The 24,743-nt window shown below is 41.9% G+C and overlaps 3 protein-coding genes across 10 annotated transcripts in view; 1 reads left to right on the top strand and 2 right to left on the bottom strand.

Annotated features, from left to right (window-relative positions):
* Nucleotides 1-376: 376 nt before the first annotated feature.
* Nucleotides 377-4,326, top strand: gltpd2b (glycolipid transfer protein domain containing 2b). The gene is made up of 4 exons (XM_005472035.4): nt 377-937; nt 2,414-2,472; nt 2,623-2,795; nt 2,911-4,326. The coding sequence occupies exons 1-4, from the start codon at nt 868-870 to the stop codon at nt 3,524-3,526; spliced, it is 918 nt and encodes a 305-aa protein (XP_005472092.1). The 5' UTR covers nt 377-867; the 3' UTR covers nt 3,527-4,326.
* A 702-nt stretch (nt 4,327-5,028) lies between these two features.
* On the bottom strand, nt 5,029-15,941 carry atp1b2b (ATPase Na+/K+ transporting subunit beta 2b). Its single transcript, XM_005472036.4, has 7 exons — nt 15,442-15,941; nt 10,794-10,922; nt 10,594-10,701; nt 10,201-10,406; nt 9,937-9,996; nt 8,956-9,051; nt 5,029-8,774 (listed from the first exon to the last, which is right to left on the bottom strand). The coding sequence occupies exons 1-7, from the start codon at nt 15,530-15,532 to the stop codon at nt 8,607-8,609; spliced, it is 858 nt and encodes a 285-aa protein (XP_005472093.1). The 5' UTR covers nt 15,533-15,941; the 3' UTR covers nt 5,029-8,606.
* Nucleotides 15,942-17,324: 1,383 nt separating this feature from the next.
* nyap1 (neuronal tyrosine phosphorylated phosphoinositide-3-kinase adaptor 1) overlaps nt 17,325-24,743 on the bottom strand; it is a 28,392-nt gene continuing 20,973 nt past the window's right edge. For all 8 annotated transcript variants that reach the window (XM_025911011.1, XM_025911015.1, XM_025911013.1 and 5 more), the window contains 5 exons: nt 23,644-24,014; nt 21,750-23,555; nt 21,411-21,653; nt 20,825-20,931; nt 17,325-20,211 (listed from right to left, as the gene is read on the bottom strand). In XM_025911011.1, the coding sequence (XP_025766796.1) occupies nt 19,768-20,211; nt 20,825-20,931; nt 21,411-21,653; nt 21,750-23,555; nt 23,644-24,014 (2,971 nt within the window). In that variant the 3' untranslated portion in view covers nt 17,325-19,767. The remainder of the gene's footprint in view (nt 20,212-20,824; nt 20,932-21,410; nt 21,654-21,749; nt 23,556-23,643; nt 24,015-24,743) is intronic.

Raw genomic sequence — 24,743 nt, 5'->3', positions numbered from 1 at the left:
AAAGAGGAAACACCTTCTTTAAAAAAAATAGATTCACTTCCCTTTTGAGTCACATCTTTCTACAAATAGAGTTTCATGTGTGGAAATCTTTGTTCCTTTTGGCATCTCGACCAGTGCAAGTGTGGATTATTATTTATTAACATGTCTGTCTGCATAGCCACCAAAATTAAATGCAAAAGATATGTGACATACTCCTGGTCATCATGACTTTAACACACTGCCTAATGATTGATATACTGTCATGGAGTGTATGAATTAGTCATAAAGAGAGCGAGAAGAGAGAAGATGGAGGAGGGAAAGTGGTGGTCATGGGAGGAGAGGCAACGGAGCAAGTGTTTCCTCAAACTGACCAGGAATATAGCGGATGACACTGGGGGGAAGGAGGTTACAGGAGGACAGCCTGTGTTGGCTCTGCTTTATCAGCTACTGGCCACACTCAGCTGATCTCTGGACCCTGGGGTTGAGCAACGCGAGAGACAGGCAGCTCTGAAATCACAAAGGCAGAACGGGAAGCCACACAGATTTTAAACAAAGTCGCAGAAAAAGCTGGATAGAAATCGCAACCTCGGGCTTGAGAGGGTGACTAGGGAAAAGGGCAGTTTCAAAATAGAGCAAGAATAGAGTTAAAGATTGATAGGGGCCATAATGGTGGACAGGAGGTTTTGTTTGAGGTTTTGGGGAGGAGTATGAAGGATTGGAGAGGAGGGTGGGGTGGGGGGGGTCAGAGGCAGTGGTCTGGGAGAAAGTAATTGCGGTGACAGCCAGTGCCAGGGGACCCGAACTCATGTGAAACACAGAGGAATTAAAAGATAAAGGAAAGAAAAAGGGACAAGAGGCAGACTGGACGGCCCCACACTGGATTTCAGTATGGGTGTAAAGGGCAAGGCTGCTGCAGCTATCCTTATCCTGCTGCTGTTCCTTGGCTCGCTGTGGCTACGTGAGTTTCTCTCTGTGTGGGTGCGAGTGTGTGTCTCTGATTCTCATGCTGTACTACTTATTCTAAACAATCAGTGTGTTGTTTGTTCCAGATTAACAATGTCACATGATACCAAGGAGCCTTGATGTACAAAATAATTGAATATTACACATTTATTTATGGTAATGTAATAGTTACCCTTATTTTTCAAATAAGCTACTTCACAAATAACCTTCTTTTACTGGTAAAGATTCCTGGAGGGTTATGATGTCTGAAGGCCTGTAATCTGTAAGTCTTAAAAATGTCACAGCTTTTTGCCTCATTAAAAATAAGTAAAAGTGATTCATTGTCAAAAGAAATCAGTAAGTGGCTCCACTGTGACCTTTTTAAAGGGCTAAGGAGCCACTTACTGATCCTTCTCAAACTCAGTCCATGTGATCTGTCTTTGTCTAGTTTGTATTTATAATTCAGAATATTGGCCCCGGTTTTTAGTTGAAAGAATGAAATGTCACTTCTGCATTTTTATAGTCAGGATGGAGACCATTTATAATAATTCATAGTCGAGTTATTTCTGCTGTTGCAGGTAAATCTGTGCTGTGTTTAATCTGAACTCATGGAATTTGCTTGTTCACTAGTTTTCAGTATTTTGACCAGAAGCTCGATAAGCTGAATGTTTATGGGTCAGTTTGGAGGATGAACCTGTGAATGTTTCTGCTGCTGATTCTGTGATTTACAGCAACCTCACAGCTCCCTTAAAAACACCAAACACTCAGCAGCACTCAGCACCCTCAACACAGCTGTTGCCACTGTCACTGGCAACAATGTGTCTGTAAGGGTCTTGTTGTAAATCAACTGAACAGTGCCAAACTTTCATTAGAAATTTGCACATCAGTTAAGATGATAGGTAGGTAGATAAGTTGATCTTTACATACAGAGATATATAGTATGACGTAATACAGAATACCAGGACACCTTCTTATAATCATTTCCATGAGATAACAGAACTGTTAGATAACAGTGCTTCATGAATGTTACATTTCAGCCAGCAATAATCAAAATATTAATAGCAATAGAAAATATTTTAAAAATTGAAAGCATGAGAAGGATTGTTTAATGAACCTACATAATATTACTACCTGCACCAGCAGCTCCTCCTCTCCTCTACAGTTGTGAAGTGGGTATCAGCTCATTGGTTAATCCTTTTAGTTCACTCTCACAACTTTGCTTCTTTTTTTCTTTTTTTTTAAAGAAAGCACTGAAAGCTCGACCATATTGTAGTAGCTCACCATGAAACAGCAGACAAACACTAGCTGAAAATAGCATGAGCCATGAAGAGACAGTTATTTAGTTTGCGGGTTTGTCGACACGCAAAGATAAACGAAGCTAAAGCTGTGTGACTATTTGAAAGGTTAAATGATAACAATATCAATATTGCTCTGTGAACCAAAACTAACAGCAACCCTTGGTCTTTTTTGTCTTTTCAATGGTCCACTTCAGAGGGGGGGTTGGATTACCACTGGGATTCTTGTGTAAAGGGTTATAATCAGTTAAATAAGGTAAGAGTACATCCTGAATCTGATATTAGATCACTTGCAGACTACGAAGTGGATTTCTTTTTTTTAATGAATCTCATGTGCTTTCTTTCTTCCTTTGTCCCCTGCTGATTGCCCCCACATTCATGCACTGCCCATCCCCCCCACCATTAGCTTCACCAGCTGTCCAACAGCAGTGTGGGCAATGGAGCTGAGAGCCAGCTTGAGCTGTGCCCTGGTCAGACCTTCCAGGTGTCACTTCTGCTCTCCCACCTGCTGGATGCCCCAACTTACAACTCTGACGTGCTGCTGCAGCCATATCTGTCCAGCTGGGACGAGCTTGTCAAGTAAGGTTTTCAGATAAAGATTTGTTTACAGCCATCAGGAAGAAAAGTTATTTGTTGTTTGCTGATTATCTGAAATCTGTAAGCTGCTTTATCCTGTTCTGTGTTACTCTTCTAGGTTCATGGACTCTCTGGGGCCAATGGTGGGACTCATATCTAAAGAGATAGAAAGTAAGACTTCTATAATTCGCCAACTGGCCCTGACGGCTGAGGGGAACCCTGAAGCAGAGGTAGGCCCGGATCTACATTCCATAAACTCCGTAAACTCACAGGGTGGTGGGACAAAGAATAAGGCTTCGGTGCACACCAGTGCTTATCACTCTGTGCGCTCTATGATCTTGATGGAGCTGAATCAAGGGCTGGTGAGTTTCCACCACCAGACAGACTCTGGATGCCGGACTCTACTGCGCCTGCATCGCGCTCTGCTTTGGCTGAAGCTCTTCCTGGAGAAGCTGGCTGAGACACCAGTGGAGGGACGGCTCAGGAGTCCCTCTGACCTGTGTCGTGAGGCCTACAAGAGCACCCTCGCTCAACACCATACATGGTACGTCCGCAAGGCCGCTGAGCTGGCCTTCATTGCCCTGCCAGAGCGGGGCTTCTTTTTCAGGCTGGTGTGCGTGCAGAACCAGGAGGAGCTGAGCAAAGTGCTGCACAGGGTGTCTCGGGCCATCGGAGAGGTTTATGACCGGACACAGAAAGCTCTGGAGGAACATGGCATGCTGGACTTGCCATAAAAAATGAGATAATCAGACTGGACACAGGGCCACTGCTGCTGTTTTACCCTTCTTTGGGTTGTGCTCCTGCTCTGTATCTTTGGCATCATATATTGGATTTAGATACAAATAAGATGCAAGCTTTTCTACAACACAAGAATTGACTTGTTTTTCATGCAGAACTCTTTTTTTTTTTCTACGGACCAAAGTGCTGTGTCAACAATCAACACGGGACATTCAGCTTTATTTTGATGCTTCTCATCAGATTTTATGGGGTACTATCTCAAACTTTGTTGTTTAGACTGTGCATTATTTAGGCATGTGGGCACAGTTACAAAAATACAATCGATTTTTTTAATAGCGCATGTGTAATTGATAATTGAAAATTGGCAGTTGTTATACTAAAAAGAACTGCTCTTATGCGGTGTTATTCCTCCGGTAAATTACCTTGTAACCATCGTGTTGGCCTGAAATCTCCACAGGACCAAATGGATTAGAAAGTTACTGCTTCACAGTGATGCTGTGTGTAGAGTATGAATTTGTTATTTTTACATACATGTGAATTTTTTTTTGTATCATGTCCATAATAATTAATTTTTAAAAAAGACAATTCATTTGATTATTTCTACTCATCGTGTGATCCAGCAATGGAAAAACATTTAAATGGCAATAAAATGTTCTTTATGTTGTGCACCAACCAACCAGCAGAGGTTCCAGTGCCCTGCTAGAAGTAACATCACAGTGAATATAATCTGGTCACTCTTACCTATACGCACTCTACACTTTTTGTCTGAATCCAAATGCAGTGGCTTTTCCTGTCACAATACATTTGGTATTACAGTTTAGAAAAGCCTTCAAGTGAAGAATATCAAAGAATATTCAGTATTATATTACAGAGTACACGTGTAACAGAGAGAATAGCATGTGTATGACTCATCTGCAGTGCTGGTGTTGATTAGACTGTTTTAAACCCAGCAGTACCTCCAACACTGGCTCTGTCTCCATTTTTATGAAATGCTTTCTTTGTGAGTGGGCGATGGTGGAGAAAATGGGGCAGAGCTTAAAGTCATGGAGTGCAGAGGAGACAGGAGCCAGGTAAAGGTCAGGAAGCGGAAGTACACTTCACCTTTAATCCTGTCAACCACTTGGTGGCAGACTATTTAAAGCAACTGCCACAGGGGGAAAAAAGTACAATTTAGAAAGCATCCACATTTTTTTACAGTCAAAGTGACCTGTGACATGGATGGCATAATCACAGCATGTGGTATCTATATATTTTTGTGAAAATCAAGATTATTTTGTATATAATCATCATGTCTTTAGCAAGATAATCTCTGCTAGTTAGTTTCTTTTCATTCATATATTACTGTTTTAAACAGTAATATATGAATGAAACAGTCTGTTTAACAGTATGTGTGCAAAGACTAACACCCGTGTCCACCAGTGCAGTTGCCTGTGAGGATTATGAAGAATGAGATTATATTAGTTTACACAGATGACCGAGAAGCAGGCACGAAATGAAGTTTGAGTTCCCTTAAATAACATTTATTCATTTCTCTATCTTGGTTTGCAGTAAACATGAGCAAAAATATACATACAGTTAGAGCAGAAAATAAAGATCCAGAATATTTATCACCTGTTAGGGAGAGAGTATTTGAACAAATTTACTGAATTTCTTTCTTGTTGTCTTATAATACCAGTCTTAAGCAGTAATACAGTTTAACATTAAGGGGCAATAAGATTTTTTGTATTTATTCATGTAGTTATCGCTACTTAAAAACCAACAGTTGGCTTTCTTCAACCTTTGCAGTGGATAAAGTGTTGTCAGAACTCTGACTGTAAGCTTTGATCGAAGGCTTGTTTTACAACAGTAAAACAAACTCAAATGACAAAAACATTAAAAGAAAAAAAAAAACTCAAATCCATATCTCTTCAAGTTTCCTTGAAAATCAATTCTGAAAATCTATCTAGTACCTCCTATCACATGATATATTCCAGGCTAATGCATTCTCTCATCTTTACAACAAAATACTCTTTTATAAACAAAACGATTGTTTTTTTTAATGGTTCCATCATAATAACACACACTGGCAAATATGCAGTCTTTCCCTTTTGTTCCTTACTGTTTCTGATGCACGTCGCTCTGATTGTGTTACAACCTTTCCAGTAAATATTCATATAGCCACACAAGAAATAAATATATTGCTTTTCAAAGACATTTCCAAATTATCACAGGAAAAAAAAGCGGATAAATGGAGATAACAGGAAATAACATTCTGTGACACTGGGGGAGCAACACTGTCTGTCCACCAGGAGGCACTGTTATGTCGTGGTGAACCATGTTCCTTTGTGCGTATTATTATTATTATTATATAAGAGGAGGCCTTTTTATTATCACAGGGTATTTAGCCCTCCAGCTGGATCCTACAGCATCTCTGCATGGGATCCTTACTCTGATCTACTGCTGGGGATGTGTCAGACAAGCGGAAATTCAATTTTAACTGTCATGTAGATCTTTGGTTGAAGAAGTCATCTTCACATGCGTGAGTGAAACAAGAGTGTCTAATTAGCCAGTGAAGCAGAACACTTTTATTTGTTGTGATGTGATTCAAACTAAACAAAGTGAAATGTGAATGTGGTGAACAAAATAAGAAATGAATAAACCTTGAACCGGGCCGCCTGACACGAGGAGGAGGAGCAACAGAGTGGGGTAAAGAAGTTCAGCGTGCCTGCTCTGGATTAGCTGACCAGATTAAGAGATTACATTGAAATTAAGTAAGTGTTGCAGGAATGTAAGAGGAGAAATGCATGCAAACTGGGTGGCGGACTCACGAAAATTACTGTTAGAGCTGATCATCCATTATAAATGACCTCTCAAATATAGATCAGATAATCACCTTGGATCTAATGGGCTTGCCTTCATCTTCTCTCAGATGATGCAGTCTTATTTAAACCACTGCAAGATATTTGCAGGCATACAGAGAAACACACAGCCTTCCAAAAAAAAAAAAAAAAAAAAAAAAATCATAATCAGCCAGACCTTAATGTGAGTGAACAGATGCTCGTGTTCTATATTTGCTGCAGTGACATGGCAGGATCACAGTCTAACTGATCTAACAGTTTTGGAGCTGTGCCGAGGTAACGTGCCCGAGTTTAAAAGTGTGACTCCACAGATTTCTCTAGCCAGTAATTTAAGGGTGTTTCCTAAAGATGTGTGTTCCTGTGCAGCACAATAAATGGATGCTTAGTAAACAGCTCAAGCACTAAACTCAGGAATATACCTGACTTTTTGGGAGGCTGAAACTGGTTGTCTTGTTATCACGATGGGTTTTCCTTCAGTATGATTCATACAACACCGGGGAACACAACAACATCGAAACAAATTAACAAAAACATATCTTTCTTATGTGGTCAATGGAGTAAATCTTCATGTTGTTTTTAATTTGCTATAGCCCTACAAATCAAAACTGAACTAACATTCAAAATAATCAAGTGATGACTGTCTTTTAAAATAAGAGGTAAAGTATACATTCTCGTATCTCAGATGCATCCCTTAGGTGAAGATAATGAGAATGAATGGGGAAAAAGAAAACTACCCAAAAAAACTAATGACAAAAAACAAACAACTTTCCTTCAAAACTGGAAATGCATTAATAAACTCAAGTCAGCTTCACAAAAAAAGAAAAGAATAAAAGCGCACTTTCTGTGCAAAACAATACAATTTTTTTTACAATGTCATCTATTTCTGATACAAGTGAAATAGATGCAATACACTCAATAATACAGCTCCTCTAAACATCGACTGAATATTAATATTAAAAACTGAAACGCAAGAAACTCTTGGTTTGACTTTGGGAATAAAATGCGATATTGAATTTTGTCTGTGTGTGTTTGTGTGTTCGTGCAGAACAGAGGTCTATTTTGTCATTTTCATATGATATTCAGCTATCTTATTGGACTGCAGTCAAAGCTAGAGGTCAGTTTACCCCGTCACCGACTGAGAATTTAGGTGTTATATGACCACCCCATATATAAATATATATATATATATCATCTGTTTCACAAGCTACTCTCAGGCCGCACAATGAGTGTGAATATCAAATGATCCAAAATGATTATTATTTAATAGAAGTCATCTGATGAATGGATACGGGCATTCATAATGTATGCCACTTAATGAATATTGCACATTGCATGCAACTTCCCGACCTACAGTATGAACTAAAACACACACTCTCCTGCACTCTTCACTCTTCTTTACCTGCACTGTGTACCTCATGTCCTTCTTTTTTGGGGGGGATCATCTTACTGTATCACATTTTGAAAAAAACCCCACACTGCGCGTGAGATTTAAAGATTACGGTGTGGTCCCTCCTGGTGGTCAGTTGCTGAACTTATTATAGATGTAAGCAGAGAGGTGGGACACAGGAGTCTCCTGCCTTCGTAGCATACTAAGACAATACGCACATGCAAATGGCATCATCTCTGCATCAATCCTGTTTGTCAGAATATTCTTTTAAAGTGCAACAAAATAGACGCACTGATGTAAGATTACTATTATTATGCTGTATAAATACTGTAGATATACACGCTCGGTATTGTAATTTGTGGATCTTCATATCTAGAGGGATACTCTATGAGGAGGCAGCGGGGTGGCGGGGGGTGGGGAGCAGCAGTACAGTGATAAAGTTGCTGATCCTTGCAAACTTTGGAAACACACATCCACATCCTTTATAGCCCCCTAGTTTGTCATGCAGTATAAATAGACATCACCTCAAACTAACTGATGGAAAATAACCTGTGTGTGAATGCTCACAGAAATAATGACAGGATTAGCACCCTTTTGGCTCTCGCCTCGTCTCGCCACGCGACCTGACAAAGAATTTCCCACAAAAATCTGTGGAGAGGTGTGGGGTGGAGGGTGGGGTTGGGGTTGGAAAGGGTTGGGGGTGTAAACAAATCCTACAAAGGGTGTGAATACTGTGATTTTTTTTTTCTGTGCATGTGCAGTGTTGCTGAGAATGAAGACCGTATGTTTTGGGGGATGAGGCTGGTGGGGGTGGGGTTAGGGTTAGGGTGGGGTCGGAGGAGGGGGGTAAACCTAGTTTTTACTGTTGATCCTCAGCTTGAAAGACACTCGCCCGGCAAACTTGTCCCTTTCACCTCCAACGGGAATGTTTTCGGCGTTGATCTTGCACTCAATGTTCACGTCTTCATTGTGAGTAATGTTGAGGAACTTGACTGCAACCAAGGGCTGAGAGTAGTTCACCTGCAAAAACAATCAACAAAGACGTCGTAAACCTGAGGACCCAGTAGGTTTAACTCCGTGGTCTGTGTGCACAATTGTAAACAAACACACATTAATTATTAACAGTTATTGCTATCATGTTTACAGCACATTAGATTTTAATTTACAGCACATTAGATTTTAATTTAAACCACATTCTTACCTGCGCTTTCTTGCCGTAGTAAGGGAAGTACATAGGGTTGATTGTGCCATTTGGAGGAAAGTAAATCAACTCTCCAATTTTATCAGCGTCATCTTTCTGAGGGGGTGAAACGGCTTCATCAGTTATATAGCTTGAATCTCCACTTTATAAGGTGGAGGTGAGCTTCATTTGTCTACTTTTCTCTAAATTTCTTTCCCCTACATATCTACCATCTAGTTCTAAAATGCAAATACAAAACAACAATGTGATCGACTGCTACAGATATATCATATAGAAATATAATCTAAACCAGGGGAGTCAAACTTTGAGAAAGGTAACGCAGCGTCAAATTTTATAGTGACTAAGATAACCTGTTAAGCAGAATCCTATGTAAATAAAAATTTTTAAAGCCAATTTCAACAATACTTTTTTCTACATTCAGCAACTTCGTTATTACAAACACGGGCATCATAAATCGTAAAAATGACTAAACTATCTTATGTCAGTGTGATATGGCAGACTAAGTCATATGAAGACAGATATGTCTTGAGATATAATCCTAAATAGAGTAAAAAGTGCAAAAATTCTACTCATATTCTCACAATTTTTACACACTTTGTAAAACCACCCAGTGGGTTAAACTGGGCCCTTTGGCAGACCTCTTCTTGCCCACAGGCTTTATGTTTGACACCTCTGATCTAAACTGTACCAAACATAGGTCCTGGACTTTTTCTTACCCATTGATCTTTGCCAACTCTGTATTTCTGAGAGTGGACAAGTTAATGAAACACAATGGAGAAAAGAAAAGGGCAGCGATAAAAACAACTGGCGTGACTGACAAGACAGCATGAAAAACACACAATGAAAAAAAATTCAGTGATAGCCAAGAAAGGAAGATGGAGGTAAACGACAGGTGGAATACTGCAGATGACGTGAGGCACAATAGCTATGAATAAAACTGTTATGTCAAGCCTCTGATTGTGAAAGACAAAAAAGGATTACCTTTGCAGCACAGGTGACATACGGAGCCTGGTTATCCTTTCCTGGCAGCAAACCAATCACCTGATGAGAAATGAAAGAAAACATTTTTGTTCATTTTTAGGCGATTTAACATAAGTGAATGATGATAAATGCAAAAACCAGTCAGTTTAATTATGGTAGTGACTTTTTTCTTTTTATCATTTCCGACCAGTTTGGTTGTCTCAGTCACTCCATGTCTCCTAGCAACACCAATCCCTTTCACTCCCCTCTCTTTTCCTTTCATACCCGATTCAGCTTGATGATGATGCATGGCTGGCCTTCTCGGTATCCATAGTAACGGTCATCTATTCCAGAGCAGTTTTGGAGGACTGTGCGGTTGAACTGACAGGATCGTTTCGGGTTGTTCTTCACCTCACCGCTGTCCTCCTGGATGAAGTACTTGTCTGGGGCGCACTCGTGATTTTTCTGGGCTTGGAGGGAATCATTGTAGGCTGCAGGGAAAATAGGAGAGTGTGTGTGGGGTGAAATTGTCTTTATAATCAACTAAGATCCCAGTACAAGACGCTCTCCTATCAGCTAACTATAAAGAGATTATCTGTGTATGTCATAACATTCTGTCTTAGTAGATAATCCACAGGTTTTCAAGTCAACATAAGAAAGGGCAAGAGCCAAACTTACGTTGAAGGAACTTGTCCAGTGCCTGGGCGTACAGGTCCCAGCTCTCAGTGTCCTCTATAGTATAGACTATTTCAAAGGTGTCATCTGCCCGAGGTCTAATCACCAAGCCTGAGAGTGACAAGAGAGACAGCAGGGAGTACATGACACAGTGCACAGACCATGATCTGTGTTCATGCAACTTGTATCTATAGTTTCTGCACCTGGTGTGGAGAGCCTGTCTTGCCAGGTTGGTGTGTGTTCATCCAGGGTCTGCAGCATGACATACATGGTGAGAGCAAACATGCCAGCGAGGCAGGTGTAGAAAATTAAATAGAAGAGAAAAATAAGGCCTGCAGACAATGAGAAAATAGAGGCGTATTAATATAAGCAATAGTAATAAAAATGGAAAATTAAAATATTACAAAACAACGTTTTCCCCTGCTAATTCTCATATACATTTTGCTTGATATTCAACTGAGTTTCAAGGTATTTCCTAGTTTTACATTTTAAAGTTGTACTTTTAAATTCCAGGTAACTATCAATTTAAACACAGTAAGGATCATATTATACCATATCATATCATATCATATCATACAAACTGTTAAACGATCAAAGCTTAAAAAAAGCAAACAGTACACACACAGTTTGTAAATGCAACTGGAAAAAATGACATGAAAGTAGCCCTACATGTAAAAAAAACAAAACAATTTCTTTATCATCAGATTTGGACAGTTGATGTTGAAGAAATATCATGTGATCACATGCAGCAAAATTGATATCGCTGAGAAGTTTTCATCTATAGATGGCTAAATATAACATAATATAATTTGTGTTTATGTGTTTATTGCATGGAAAAGGTATGTTTGATACACTGTGCAAAAAACCCCAATAACCTTTAAGCATTTTTTTTTGCTATGATTACATTATTTAGTCTGCTATGCACCACAGTACATCTATGAATTATGCATAAAGTCCATTAGACTACCATCTGCACCTCAGCAAAGTCCATTTCATATAATTGCAGCACATAAACACTTAATAAGTACAAATAATCTCACATCTGAATTGATGAAAGTAGTTCATGTCTATTACGTCACTCTGTAACCAAACATGTCCACGGGATTTCAGTTAATCCTCGTTAAATTGCTTCACTGCATCTGCAACATCTGCCTCTCTTTCTCTCTCACTCACATGAAACAAATCATCCTTTTGATGCAATGCTTAAAATATCATAGTTTAAAGTTAAAATAACTGGAGGCAACACATTTTCACTGTAATGCAAGTAATGTAAGTGGTCTGAGAGAGAACTAGAGTCCTGCATCTCCCCAGGGCTCTATTTTAAGGCTTTAGATCATCTAAACCACAATAGGAGACTGTGTCCAATCACGGGTCTTTTAAAAAGAATAACAGGCATGCAGTATAGGGTAGCATAAAAAGCACAAAGTGCATGTAGGATATAAGAAGCAGTGGTGCAATGTGTGTAGCAGAAGACATCCACCGGGGAGAGCAGGGTTTGAATCATATGTGAAGCCATAACTCAATACTGACTCATTTTTAGCACACATGCCAGTGGCTGTACAGTGGAAGGTGGTTAGTACAGATCAGGCAGAGCTTTTCCTTCCATATTCCTGCCCACTGCAGGTTTTTATTTTATTTTATCAACATAAACTCAAAACACAAGCTGCACATTAATCCTTGAATTCTTTGTGTTTTTGCATGGACTGAAAAATAAGTATGACACAAAGTGAACCTAACCACGCAGGAGTGCATGGCTGATGACCAAATTCATTATAGAACTGTCCTGTCCACAGAAAGGAAGGAAGAATGACAGAGGGCAACACAGGGAGTGGGAAAATAAAGATGCCCCGGAGACTGAGCCACAGAGTCAGGGGACTAGGTTTATTAATAACTGTGTATGAGCATATTGATAATGATAATTACATTTGATACAAAGAAGGGATGTGAATAATGTTTGTTTTTAATGCTTTACTTTGTCATTTTTGTGACAAAAATACTGAGATTTCAGATGGAGATCCTAACTTGGCATCTTTTCATTGTTTATTTTTTGAGATCAACAAATTCATAAACTATTTCTGAGGCGATGTTTCCAACTTGGAACCATCAGATACATTTGAAGCAGCTGTTTGCTTCCTGTCCACATACAGAACATGTATGTGACGCATCCCCCATTTCAAGCATCGACACCTGAGGCCATTGTTGGGAAGCAGCTGAGTGCCTTGACCCTGCACCTCTGCTGGATGGCCCCCAGCGTGGCGCTCACTCCCTCAGTCAGTGGGCTCAGCATCGCATTTGTCTCCCTGCGCTGCCAGACTGGCAAAATGTCAAGGGGAGATGGAGGGGGGCTGGCAATCGCAGAGGGGTATCTTGATGATTTACAGCTTGTGTGTACAGCTTGTGTGTGCATTTTTCGTCTGACTGTACCTGAAGTTTTAGAATCTAATAAAAACAAATCCCTTAGTGCGATGGCAATGAGCATCCCATCTACACCACAGAAAAGACACAAGCTCAGTTATTAATTATACACAGACCATGAACTACCCTGGAGGCAATGCAGCAAGAGAGAAGCTGTGACCCAACAAAAGTGGCAAAGTGTTTGTCTCTGTCATCAAGGGGGTGGGGGGATTTTTGTGCTAACCACAAATATGACACCACCCAGGGGGAGAACGAATGTACGCACATCCAGACGGGATCAACCGTGCAGGCAAGGTGGCTTCCCCCCCTGGCAAACAGGGTGTTGGGTTTATAGCCTGCCCTCTCAGTCCATGCTGATGATGGACAGTGAGGCGTCTCTGTTTCACACTGGTTTTGTATGCAGACGGCGGTTGAAAGAAAAGAACAAAAGGACAGGCTCGGATGGTCCACTACCCTGTTCTTTCTTCGGTAATAATGGCAGGAGGTGTCCCTTTTTCTTTCACAATTAATTGGGAGGACATGCTGTTTAATTGCTTTGCAACTTGCTGATCAAACGCACCTCTGAACTAAAAATGAAAAGGTCTGGCGAGAGCGTGGATAGCTTTGAGCTGTGGCTCTTTCGCCGGCAAACACTGCTAATTATCTCGTACACAATGTTAAAGTAACAAACAGCACCATGATTCTGTTCACCATGAGGCCCTTTGAGGTTCTCTTCCTGTGTTGCATTGTGCACTGTTTCTGGAAGTGGGAGGTCCAGAACACTTCATTAGCCGAGCTAGTTGTCTGACCATGTTTCACTGTGTCAGCTTGTGGCATGTGTAACAACAAACTTGCAGCACTGCTCTCCTTTATCAAGGCTATTTCCATATCATTACAGCTCTTTACAGAAAGCAGAACACAAAAGGAAGTGTTCTGCATCTCATCCTCAAAGAAGTCTTTGATCTAATGCTTTGAATGTGCATTGTGCTGCAGAGTTACAGAGTGAGAAACACATTCATGTCTTAAAGAGACTGGAAACCTAGGTTTAAACCCCTCTTCAGTTCAAGCTGTAAGGGCATAGAAACTGTATTGCAAGTAGATTAGGCCGTGTTGCCAGCACGTTGGAAGCAATGGTACAGTATGTACAGCACTAGGAGAATGAGAAAGTGCTACTCTGAAAAGCCAAGTTTAGCAGACCTACATGTAGTGGCTAACTCCAGAAATAGCCTAATTATCAAGTCTCAGAGAGCACAGCTTAAAAAGGCCAACAGACCTTAAAGCACCTGGGGCACATTGAGCTGGATTAAGTTGTACACTGTGGGAGGATTCCAGTTAAGGAAGCTACAGTCCATGAGTCCCAACCCCACACTGAAAGAATAATATATGTGCACTGATGAAAAATAATCAGAAAATTCAAACTCGAAGTAAAGACTACATTCAACACAGTTTCAGCCTCGAGTGCTAAACTCAAGACTCTGAGCTCAGATCTTCAGTGAAAATGTGAAAATGAATCCAAGTTCCTAAAAATGTTTTACTTTGCCAGAGCACGCTGAATTTGATACCTTCCTCTCCAGCCAATGAACTCATTAGATTAGCATTAAATCCCTTACTGATTTACACACACTGGGAGGGGTCGAGTTGGAGGTGATACAAATAGCATTTAGCCCTCGGCTTTACCCAGATTAAACATGCTCCAATGTCATTAGAACAGAGCCATATGCGCCCTGTCATCTCATGAATCTTTGAACTAGTTGCAGGGTCTTTGTATAGCAGAAAAGGTGTCAGTATATGGCAACACTACCGTGTTAAAACGAGGATTTGACCTGATCGTCGCTCAACATCTCAGGGGAAAAATAAATGACATCATGTTGCACATACACTTGATGAAGCCACGGGCATTCAAACCAATCTCTGTACAACTTCAGTAAGCCGCTTTCCTAGAAAAAGTCTCCTCTGCAGCAGAATGAAAGTCATAGCTATAACTAAATCACTCTTCAGGAGAGAAGAATCGATTACATGCACTTTACAAGAAAGTGGAGCCTTTTTATTTTCAGCAATGCTGCTGTAATCGGGTTTATCCAAATGTAAAATAAAACCAAATGCCTCCACCCTTATGCTGGGCGCAATGCGCAGGGAAAGCATTGCAGAAAAAATACATTAAATTAATAAAGTAGACAGGAGTTGGGGGGGGTGGAGGGGTTCCGCTGGCTTCCACAGGAGCGGTGCCGCAGTCAGATTTCAGCACCAACCTGTAGTGGACAGCGACATCCATCTCATCGCCTGAAGGAAATGATCGCCTAACTTCAAGCAGGGTCGAAATTCATGTCATGGTTACACACGCTCACTTCTCTCGTACAGCATCTTAGCGAACCTTTAGGGGGAAACCACTGTGGCAGAGACCTGTTACAGAGCCGAGGGACCCTGTTTGCTGCATTGCCGTAGCTGGACAGCACTTACCCCAGCTGCTCGCCGTTCTGCCCAGAAACTCCCTCGTCCTCGGGTTCCATAGAAACTCCTTCCAATCGCTTTTTTCTCCATCCTTTGCCATTTTCTAACGAACTGCTTTAAAGCTCAACTAAAAGCGCCCTGATGACACTGAGCGCCGGGCTGAAGCACTTTGCCCTGACAGAGGGATGGAGAGAGAAGGAGAGAGAGAGAGAGAGCCCTGCCGTATCACTGCTCCTACAGAAAGAAGACCGGCATTAAAGAAGTCGACTTAAACACTCAACGAGCCCGCATGAAAATAAATAAAGTAAAAGCACTGCTGTAGCCTAGATTATATGAAGGACTGGTAGGCCAACAGAAGAGGTAGCAGTTTCACACTCAGAACAGACCTAGTGACTGCCCTCCCCCCCAGCTCTTGTTTGCATGCCGCAGAGTTTTGATGAGTGGTGCAGAAATGTAGTGATACTGCGGTAAAGCACTCCCTCCGCCTCCCTCTACAAGCGCCACACCGCTCTCCACACATATATCCTAACACGCACGCGCCAGCGCAGGCCTTAACCCTCCTCCCGCGTGCCCTGATCCACAGCAGCTCCCGCCTACTCCACCCGCCTGACCAATCACCTGCTCGGGATCCTCACTCCTGATGCACGAGAGACAAGCCTCGGAGCAAATCGCTTGGTGGCTTAGGGCATCCCTTTATTGGCTAAGTGGTTCTTGACGTCACGTATCCAAAGAAAAATCAACAGAATAATTTTAATAATCCCTCATGGACCGTAAAGTGTCTCTGTTGGTGAATTCACTGTCCGCTTGAGGTGGCTAATTTATGTCCCATTAAGCATTAGGCTTTTATTTATTTTTGAATCAAGTTATGTCATGAAAGCCTTGGAGAATTTATTTATTCAGTTTTTTTTCCTTTTAGTAACAGCAGTAAATGAGAATGAGGCTTTTTGAAAGGTTAACATAAAAATTACATTAAACCCTATATATACATAATTAACATCGTTTACACATGAAAAATATACAGACACCCACTTTCAGTTCTAAATATTTCCGTATAACTTATTAGAATCTGGAGCTTTAGCTGTCAGATCGATGACCTCACATTTGACTCTAGAGTACTTTGTTATAAAGATGAGTTCATAGTCAACTCGACAACTGCAAGGTGCCCAGGTCCTGTAACTGGAGAACAGGCCAAATCATCTCTTGTTCAGCGCCATACTTGACAGTTGGTATGAGGTGTTGCTGCTGATTTGCTGTGTTTGGTTTTTGCTAAGCACAGTGCAGTGCATTACAACCAATATGTCCACTTTAGTCTCCTCTGTCAAAGGACATCCAGAGGCCCTGTGGTTTAATGCTCCAAACTACCAAAACCTCTGCTTTTACAGAGGTGCTCACACTTGCTCATGATTAGTTAATGAAGTGCATTCGATTAGCAGCACCTGGCTGCTACTTATCTTCATAATCAGTATGGAAACAGTAAGGGTGTACTAAGGTACTCGCTTTGGATTGACATTTTAGCTTAATTTTGTTAAAAATTAAATAATGACACTGTGCAACATGTGTTTTTCATCTGAAGTTATACAGCAAGTGTCAAAAACGTGGACACACTCAGTATGTCCACACTTTTTACATACTTGTAGAACTTTGTAAGGACCAGATGATTTTTTAATGTCCTGATACACGGAACCTTAGAACTGAAACAGGGTGTGCTTTCATTTTCACATGGCTGAGGTTAAAATGTGAAATCCCTGTTAAATCCAAATGATAAAGGACACGTCACGGGTTACTGAGTCAAATGGCTATCACATGTATGTGTTATCTTAAAGAGCTGACTGGATTATCACATGCACGAAGACACAACAGAATGTGCCGTGAAAACATGAAAACAACATGTGTTTGTTGTGTAAAGTTCATTATATAAAATTTATTTTCAATGACAATATCAATGCAAATATAGCACTACAGTGATTTCCAAGGTACACCGTATCTTACCATATCAATATAGTATGGCACTCATATAATGGCCACTGTTTTTAGAAGACACACAAAACCAACAGCTTCTGTAAACTATTCTGGAAATGATACCGAGGGTTCCATATCAGTCCGTGAAAAGGAATCATAGTAAGGTGATTACTTGGTATCGGCAATCAAAATTGGGCACAATAGTAAGAATCATTGGAGCATTTCAGTGTAAGGAATCTCTGCATGCATTGCACTTGCCCATTTCCTTCAGCCTGGCCTGTGTTTGCTTGAAAACGGACTCTGATCCTCAAACACGAGCAGGTGGAGCTAAAACAAAAAAAGGCCAAGTAGTGACTCTCAAACACTTAGATAGGTCTTCTTTTCACTGGGTGTACTGTACTGTACAGTTTGGTGCTTACTATCATTAAAAACGACAACAACCAAGAGACATTCAAGCGCCTTAATACTATTACAGACGGGCTCACTCTTTAAGGTACGAACTTCATTTCACGTGGCTTTCAGAAAGGAAAAACAAAAGAAAGAAAGAAAACCAAAATAATAAATAAAAATAAACCCAAAACAAATATCTCACAATAAGCACTATATTAATAATGTTTCTCATGGTAACACTGTATAGTTGAGTGAACAACACCAGTAGTTCAAGATAGCAGCAAGTATTCAAAGATGTCAAGACAACGGGCTGTTGAAATCTGTACACAAATAAAAATGGATGTAGAAAAAGGGCATAAATAAATCAATAACACAGCTTAAAGGGAGTCTTGCATAAATTGAAATAAACAACTGTTGGGCTGTGCCTTTCTTTAGAGGGCTTACTGTTTATTAGTAGAACTATAAGTAATGCATGGACTGGCTGCAGCAGATAAAGTACTTAATTCTTTTAGAAAAAACAAGTGAACAAAGTTATGTTTATACAATATATGCTACATAATATGTATTGATTACAAGTATGAAAATGGAAATAATTGCTACATTTTCAATAGAGTTGTACATATCTATTTACAGTACATTAGGGTTTAACTTGTCCTAAGCGTATACAATGTTTTGTGCAGATTGTTCCAGCATTCTGTTTGAGGTGATCAATACTCACAGTCTTATCAGTTGCACCATATTGCACAGTCTGTGTTGATGGGTGTTGAGTGCCTGTTTTTCGGTGTGGTGGAACAATCACTAATGTGCAACTGTGGATAAGCATGAGCGATGAAATTTTTTTTGTACCATTGATCTGTATCTATATTTGGCTGGACTGCACAGCATGTGCCATCTGTCACCTATTTATTTATTAATTTTTTCCTAATGAGGACCCACCCCCACCCCCACTCCCCCCAAACAACATATTCAGCTTTTTATACAACCACACGTTATCATAGTGAAGATTTGCTGTATGTAAAAGTTTGCCATGATCATCTCTACACTAATTTTTTTATTTCAGTTGGGGTTTTTTTGTTTTTGTTTTTTTTTACAATACTGTATGTCTATCATGACATGCAGAGAATGACACAGTAAATATGACTTCTTCAAGTCTTAGATATGTATTGTAGGCTAGTTGACACAAGTTTTAATTATGTTGCTCCAGCGTCGGGAGGATATTGCTATAAAATTGCAGAAACGTTGAGAAAGTAAATAGATTTACATTACAAATATGCAAACAGATACAGTAGGTAGCTTTTACTCCTCGGTGATGATTATTTGCATCCACAATGACAATCTATTGATACCAAGACATCTCATATACATTCACAATTTCAAGAAACACTTCAGCAACTTATCTATGAGTCTTGCCTTTTCTCATCCACAGAGTAGTTTTTAAGCGTGTTGGACACCTGCTTGTTGGCGAAAATACACAATTTATGTATCAAGTAGTCAGGAAGAAATTTGGCAACACCGACTTCAGAAAACAACCCGCTAATTATTAGTTAGTTGGCGTCTTCCTTTTGTAGCAATAATACTGGTGTTTTGTGGCAAAAAACATTGGCAATTAGAACACATTTACATAGTGTACTACATAATACAGAGCAGATACAAATCCAATTTGTAAGAAATTCATGTAGTTTGATTGTAATACTTCTTATTCTTCACCTCTTGATAAGCATTTTTTTGTTTTTTTTCCCCTCAGATGGGTTCAGAGTCTCCAGTACCATTCATCAGTTACTGTTCACAGATCAGTTTATCACACAATAAAAATGCTATCAAGGGTTTTGTTCTTGGTCCATAGTTTCCCGTTCCCTGGTGGTAATTATATCACCAAAGCCATTTAAAGAATTTTCTAGTTTCTATATCCATTTTTACTCTCATTCATAATTCTGCCATCTTCAGCTCATCTCTTCTGGTGCCGTACTCGCTGGCTTGACTTCCGCGTCAGATAGCTGTGTCCCACACAACGGCCTGTGGCCTCTGGCAGGGAGGTGTGCCAGTCTTACGAGGTTCAGGTGTCCGTCTCCAGCTAGGGAGGATGGGCATGCTGTCCTGCTTGCACAAGCTTTTGTCAGGACGCCTGTGTGCCTTGATTTCTTTGCAAAGGCAGCGCTTACGCTCAATGACTTCCAGCAGCTTTCCGTCTCTCTGGGTCTGCGATGTGGATGGGGTGGTGCCCCCACTGACAACAGGTTGTCCCTGTGCCAACTGGGCGAGCTGTTGGAACTGCAGCTGCAGGTGGTGCTGTTGCTGAAGCTGCTGAAGCTGCTGCTTTAACTGCAGCTGCTGGTGGTGAAGCTGAAGCTGCTGCTGCTGCTGCCGTGACACACCGGGACCACTGGGACTGCTGGGACTGCAGGGTACTTGAGGCTGGGCCAAACTATGCAGCTGAACGCAAAGGGGGAAAAGTCAAGTTAGTGCCTTCATCTAGTCATTTATCATATGATAATATTTTCATTTATAAACCTACATGATTACTCCAGTGGTGTTACCAGTAACAGCCAGTCCTCACACATGTAGGAAAAAAAAACTGCAGTTCCTGCAGACAGCCACCAGGATGCAGTCCTGCTGCATCTATTACAGTTTGAGGGAGGGTCAACCAGACACATGCAGACAGTCTCTGCAGCACACTCAAACTGCGTCAGCACTTGCTATGGAGCCAGAAACCGGGTGAAATGTGCTGCTAGAAGACTGCAGTTCACCTCTCAAAACAGAGTACAGCATGTTCTCTAACCCGCAAAGGCCTCTGATTTACTGATTGAGCACTAACCTACGTCATATACCTTTCTGGGATTTTTTTTTTTTTTTGAGGCAGGCCAGAACCTTATTCTGCTCAGTGGGCATATCTACCAGCTAAAAATAGATCTGCAGGGGCTGTGTCTCTAGCAGTAGGGGAAGTAATAATGAGAACAATATTAATGTTCACTCTCAAATCTACCTGGGATGACGGTAAAAGAAACTGTAGTTTTAAGGCTTTGTGAATATAATACAGTGCATTCACCTGATTCAGGGCTTCTCGTGCTGGTAGACTGCTCTGTCTCTGAACGTCTCCTCCACCCACCTGTCTCACTCCAGCAGCAGAGGAGGAGCGACCCAGCCGCCCCACTTCTGTAAGGAAACAAACATTACATTGTGTGCCTGGTAATGGGAGCAGATGGATAGAACTTCATTTCAGCACACAGAGCTATGTTATGTGGCTAGACTTTTGATCTGCGACACGAACACTTGGTGGGCATTATTTAAGGTACTAAACAGTTACTGTCTACTTACCAAAAATTTATTATTTTAGAGTTTATTCCTGATTCAGCAATTATTGTCTTTTCGAATGGTACCAAAATAAGATAAAAACAGGATTATTTGTTTTCCAAAATATTTGCACATTCCAAGACAGTTAACGCAAAATTCCACAGAAAGGATGCAGTCGAATCCAGAAATGTGACTGCTCACAATTGATAATATCCTTTTAATAAGGGGCTTACCTGTTATATAAATTATAATATATTAAATGTTTAGACCTGATAACTAAATTTAATTAAAATATAAGCTTGTTTAAAAAAAAAACACAAAAAAACAGGGTGTTTCCCTACCTCCATTGCGACAGGCAGGAAAGGTCTGGCAGGGAAGAGGCAGCCCTACCCTGGGCAGAGCTCTGAATCCTAGGCTGCTGTCAACACCAGCCAGTGACTCACTGTGTCCAAGAGCCCTGCTTGTGGACCCACTGAAGTGGACTGGGATGCCCGAATGGCCTCCCCGAGACCCTATTCCAAGCTCTTCCTTGTCCGTCCTTAACAGGGCATCAGCACTACCGTTCCATGCCCGCCCTTCATCCTCTGAAAGAGGGGAAGGAAAAGAATACAGGATTGACAGAACCTTATTTTTAATGGCATTTGCACTTTGTAATAAAAAAAAAATAACCTCTGACTTACTCTCTGTCTCTCTGCTGCCGTGACTGAAGGACAATTTCCTCTGCATAGGCCAGTAAGTCCCGTCATCGGCAGATAAACTGGCACTGCTGTCCCAAGGCATGAAGCCAACTTTAGACTGAAGGGATGCAGACCCTCCATTGCTCTTGGACGCAACTTCACCAATACCAGTAAGACTCGAGGGCTGCTGCAGAGATGGAGTCTGAGAGCTGCCTCTCAAGCTCTCATAAGCCGGGGGCCTCCTGAAGCCACCGGAGGGGTAGGTCCATAGCAAGGGGCTGTCCGAGGAGGGCGGCTTGTATGCTGGAAGGCCGTGAGGCGTGTGAGAACGGAGGTGTGGGCGAGAGTGAGGACGCTGGGATGAGGATAATGGCGTGGGGGTTGAGCTGGTGCTGCTTTGAGGCGTTTGGCTGCTCGTGCTGGTAGTGATGTCCAACTGTAAAGAGTGTGGACCTCCTTCCCTATCACGATCCCTTTCTCTGTCTCTGTCTCTTTCCCTGTCCTTTTCCTTATCTCTATCCCGGTCTCTATCTCTGTCCTTGTCTCTCTCTTTGTCTCTGTCTCTTTCCTTGTCCCTGTCTCCTCTACCCCTATCCCTTTCTCTGTCTCGGTCCCTGTCTCTGTCCTTGTCCCTGTCTTTATCCTTCTCACCCTTATCAGACTTCAGGAGGAAGCTAACTGACTTGCCCTCCTTGCCTGTACTTGAGGTTTGTGTCTGGACTGTGGCCTGGTTAGAAGCTTGGGAGCTGCTCTTGGTCGGCGCAGGAGAATCTCCTCTTTCTGGCTTCCGATAGTGATGGTAGTGTGAGGGGCGATGGTGAGGGTGATGATGGTGATGGGAAAAGGGGGAGGTGGATTTAGAGGAAGGAGGAAGGGGCGTGGAGTGACTCCTGGCTCTCAGTCCAGGAGCTGGGCCTAACTGGGAGTCTCTGCTGTGCTTGTCCTGCTGCGCTGCACTTCCTCCTGATGATTCCTTGGAGCCCGACAGGGATACAGGAATATTAGAAGAGGCAGAGGAAGAGGTGCTCGCTTGCGTTGTTGCGCTTGATGTCTGAGTTCCCATTTTAGTGGAAGCAGATGACTTGTTCTGCACCCCGACCCCGCTGGAGGCTGCTGCAGGCTGAGGGAAGGCGAGCAGCGGGGGCCGGTGCTGTAGAAGGTTGGGGAAAGGCGCTGGGATCTTTGTGTTTGATTCTTGCTCCGATTTATTCCCTTGCAGCAGATAGGGTGTAGGAGCTCGTGGCGTGTGGGGGCTGGCAGAGAGGACCTGGGGCACTGGGGTGGAGGATGCAGAGGCAGGCAGAGGAGATGAATGGGAGATTGATACAGTAGCTTTGGGTTTGGAATAGGAAGGGGAAGAAGAAGATGGGCGTGGCAGCGAAGAGGAGCTGCTGGCAGAAGAAGGTGTCACATGAAAGTGTTTAGAGGTTTTCAGTTTCTCGTGTTTGGAGGGGAGGTGTCTGTGGGACTCCCTGTCCTCCTGCATTGGGTATTTCATCTCCTCATAGATTGCCTCACTCTGGTCTGAGTCAGAGTCCGGTGTTGTGGCCACAGGGGTTACAGGGTGGGGTGTGGCCGTCTGACTGTCTCTGGTGAACACTTGGCCCACCATTTCAATATAGACTGGCTCATCATCCCCATCTCCTGTCTGAATCTGAGAGTCTGATGCCTGAAAGGGCATTGATGTGGCAGAAGGAGGCACACGTGGAGGAAGAGGGTCAAAGGAAAGCTGGGTGCTGGGACTTCTCTTGGGCTTTAAAGGAGGCACCTTCTTTGTTCCAATCTCTCCAGAGTCAGACTTCTTCATGGCTGCAGGGGACAAAAAAAAAAAAAAAGCAATTTAAAAAGAAAACATAATTTTCTCTGTAAAATATGCACCTGAAAACACATTTCCTACCATTCTTCTTCTCTGAGTGTTTTGCCTGGGAGTGAGTGGGTGGAGGGGGAGGTGGTGTCTCAGGAGGAGGTCCTCTGCTGTCAGCAGACGAGGAGCTCAGGCGAGTACTGGGGTGGCGTTTGGGTTTGGCTGGAGGGCAGCGGCCGCCGTGTTGAGATTGGGTGTCTGAGTAATCTCCGTTCTCTAGACTTGTATCTCCGGCTCCGACAGCGTGGCAGGACTGCGAGCGCGGCGCCATGGCAGAGGCACAGGAGTGAGGGGACAGGTCCTGGGAGGCAGGCATGGTCATGAAACCCATTCGGAAGTGCCGTCGGAAAGAAGCCAGGTCTCTGACTTTGCCAACAGTAGCTGAGGGGTCATTTTGCGTGGAGCTGGAATCAAGGAACCAGGTCAAGAAAGTGTTAACAGAGGAAAGATACTGTAGCATGAAGAAATCTTAGAGAAATGTAAAACAGTCATGTAATACTCCTTATACTGACCTCCCCTTTTCCTCACTCTCTCTTTGGTCTACAGACATCGTCTTTGCAATAAAGAAATGCCTGCAGGGCGTCTGCTGCTGAGAAAAACACCCTGGAGGCTCCTTTACCTTTCTGCATTCACATCTGTATTCCTCAATGTGTGCTTACCCTTCAGACACATTCAATTAGAAACCAATTGCCTTGTCATAAGCAAAGTACTCGTGTGCACTCTGCCACTGGAATTCCCTTATTTTTATTTTTATTTTTTGCTTATCTCTCTCTTTTTTAATATGTTTATATATTCAACCTACATCTGTTTTCTGCTCTCAGGATCACTAGAAGCATTTCATCTGTTACCATGGGAACAGTTGTGATTTTCTGGTGTTTGATACTTGCTCTTTGAAATCATCAATGACACAAGCTACTGCAGCAAAAAAATGAAACTGACAAAGAAAACAAAATCTGAGAGAATACAGCAGCATTTCACTAAAGTGGGCAGTAGTTGGAGTAGCATTTTTTCTTTGGGGTAACTTACATATTTGCAGGGCATGTATAAAAATGCCATATGTCTCTTATATAGTTACCACAACAGGATTCAAGTGTTTTTCTGCAGTCTGTGATCGAGTCTGAACAGCACATCTT

The sequence above is a fragment of the Oreochromis niloticus genome, linkage group LG10 (assembly GCF_001858045.2).
Source record: "Oreochromis niloticus isolate F11D_XX linkage group LG10, O_niloticus_UMD_NMBU, whole genome shotgun sequence".
NCBI classification, from domain to species: Eukaryota; Metazoa; Chordata; class Actinopteri; order Cichliformes; family Cichlidae; genus Oreochromis; species Oreochromis niloticus.
The sequence above is the reverse complement of the archived record's forward strand: the minus strand, read 5'-3'. Positions and strand labels throughout refer to the sequence as shown.

What these genes read in the sequence shown, in the direction of transcription:
- gltpd2b (XM_005472035.4), top strand. Translation starts at nt 868, where the DNA reads ATGGGTGTAAAGGGCAAGGCTGCTGCAGCTATCCTTATCCTGCTGCTG. An exon ending in CCTTGGCTCGCTGTGGCTAC is followed by an intron (nt 938 to 2,413) that starts GTGAGTTTCTCT and finishes GGTCCACTTCAG; the next exon opens with AGGGGGGGTTGGATTACCAC. An exon ending in AGCTGGGACGAGCTTGTCAA is followed by an intron (nt 2,796 to 2,910) that starts GTAAGGTTTTCA and finishes TTACTCTTCTAG; the next exon opens with GTTCATGGACTCTCTGGGGC.
- atp1b2b (XM_005472036.4), bottom strand. Translation starts at nt 15,532, where the DNA reads ATGGCAAAGGATGGAGAAAAAAGCGATTGGAAGGAGTTTCTATGGAAC. An exon ending in ATGTCACCTGTGCTGCAAAG is followed by an intron (nt 9,052 to 9,936) that starts GTAATCCTTTTT and finishes TCACCCCCTCAG; the next exon opens with AAAGATGACGCTGATAAAAT. An exon ending in ACTACGGCAAGAAAGCGCAG is followed by an intron (nt 8,775 to 8,955) that starts GTAAGAATGTGG and finishes TTGTTTTTGCAG; the next exon opens with GTGAACTACTCTCAGCCCTT.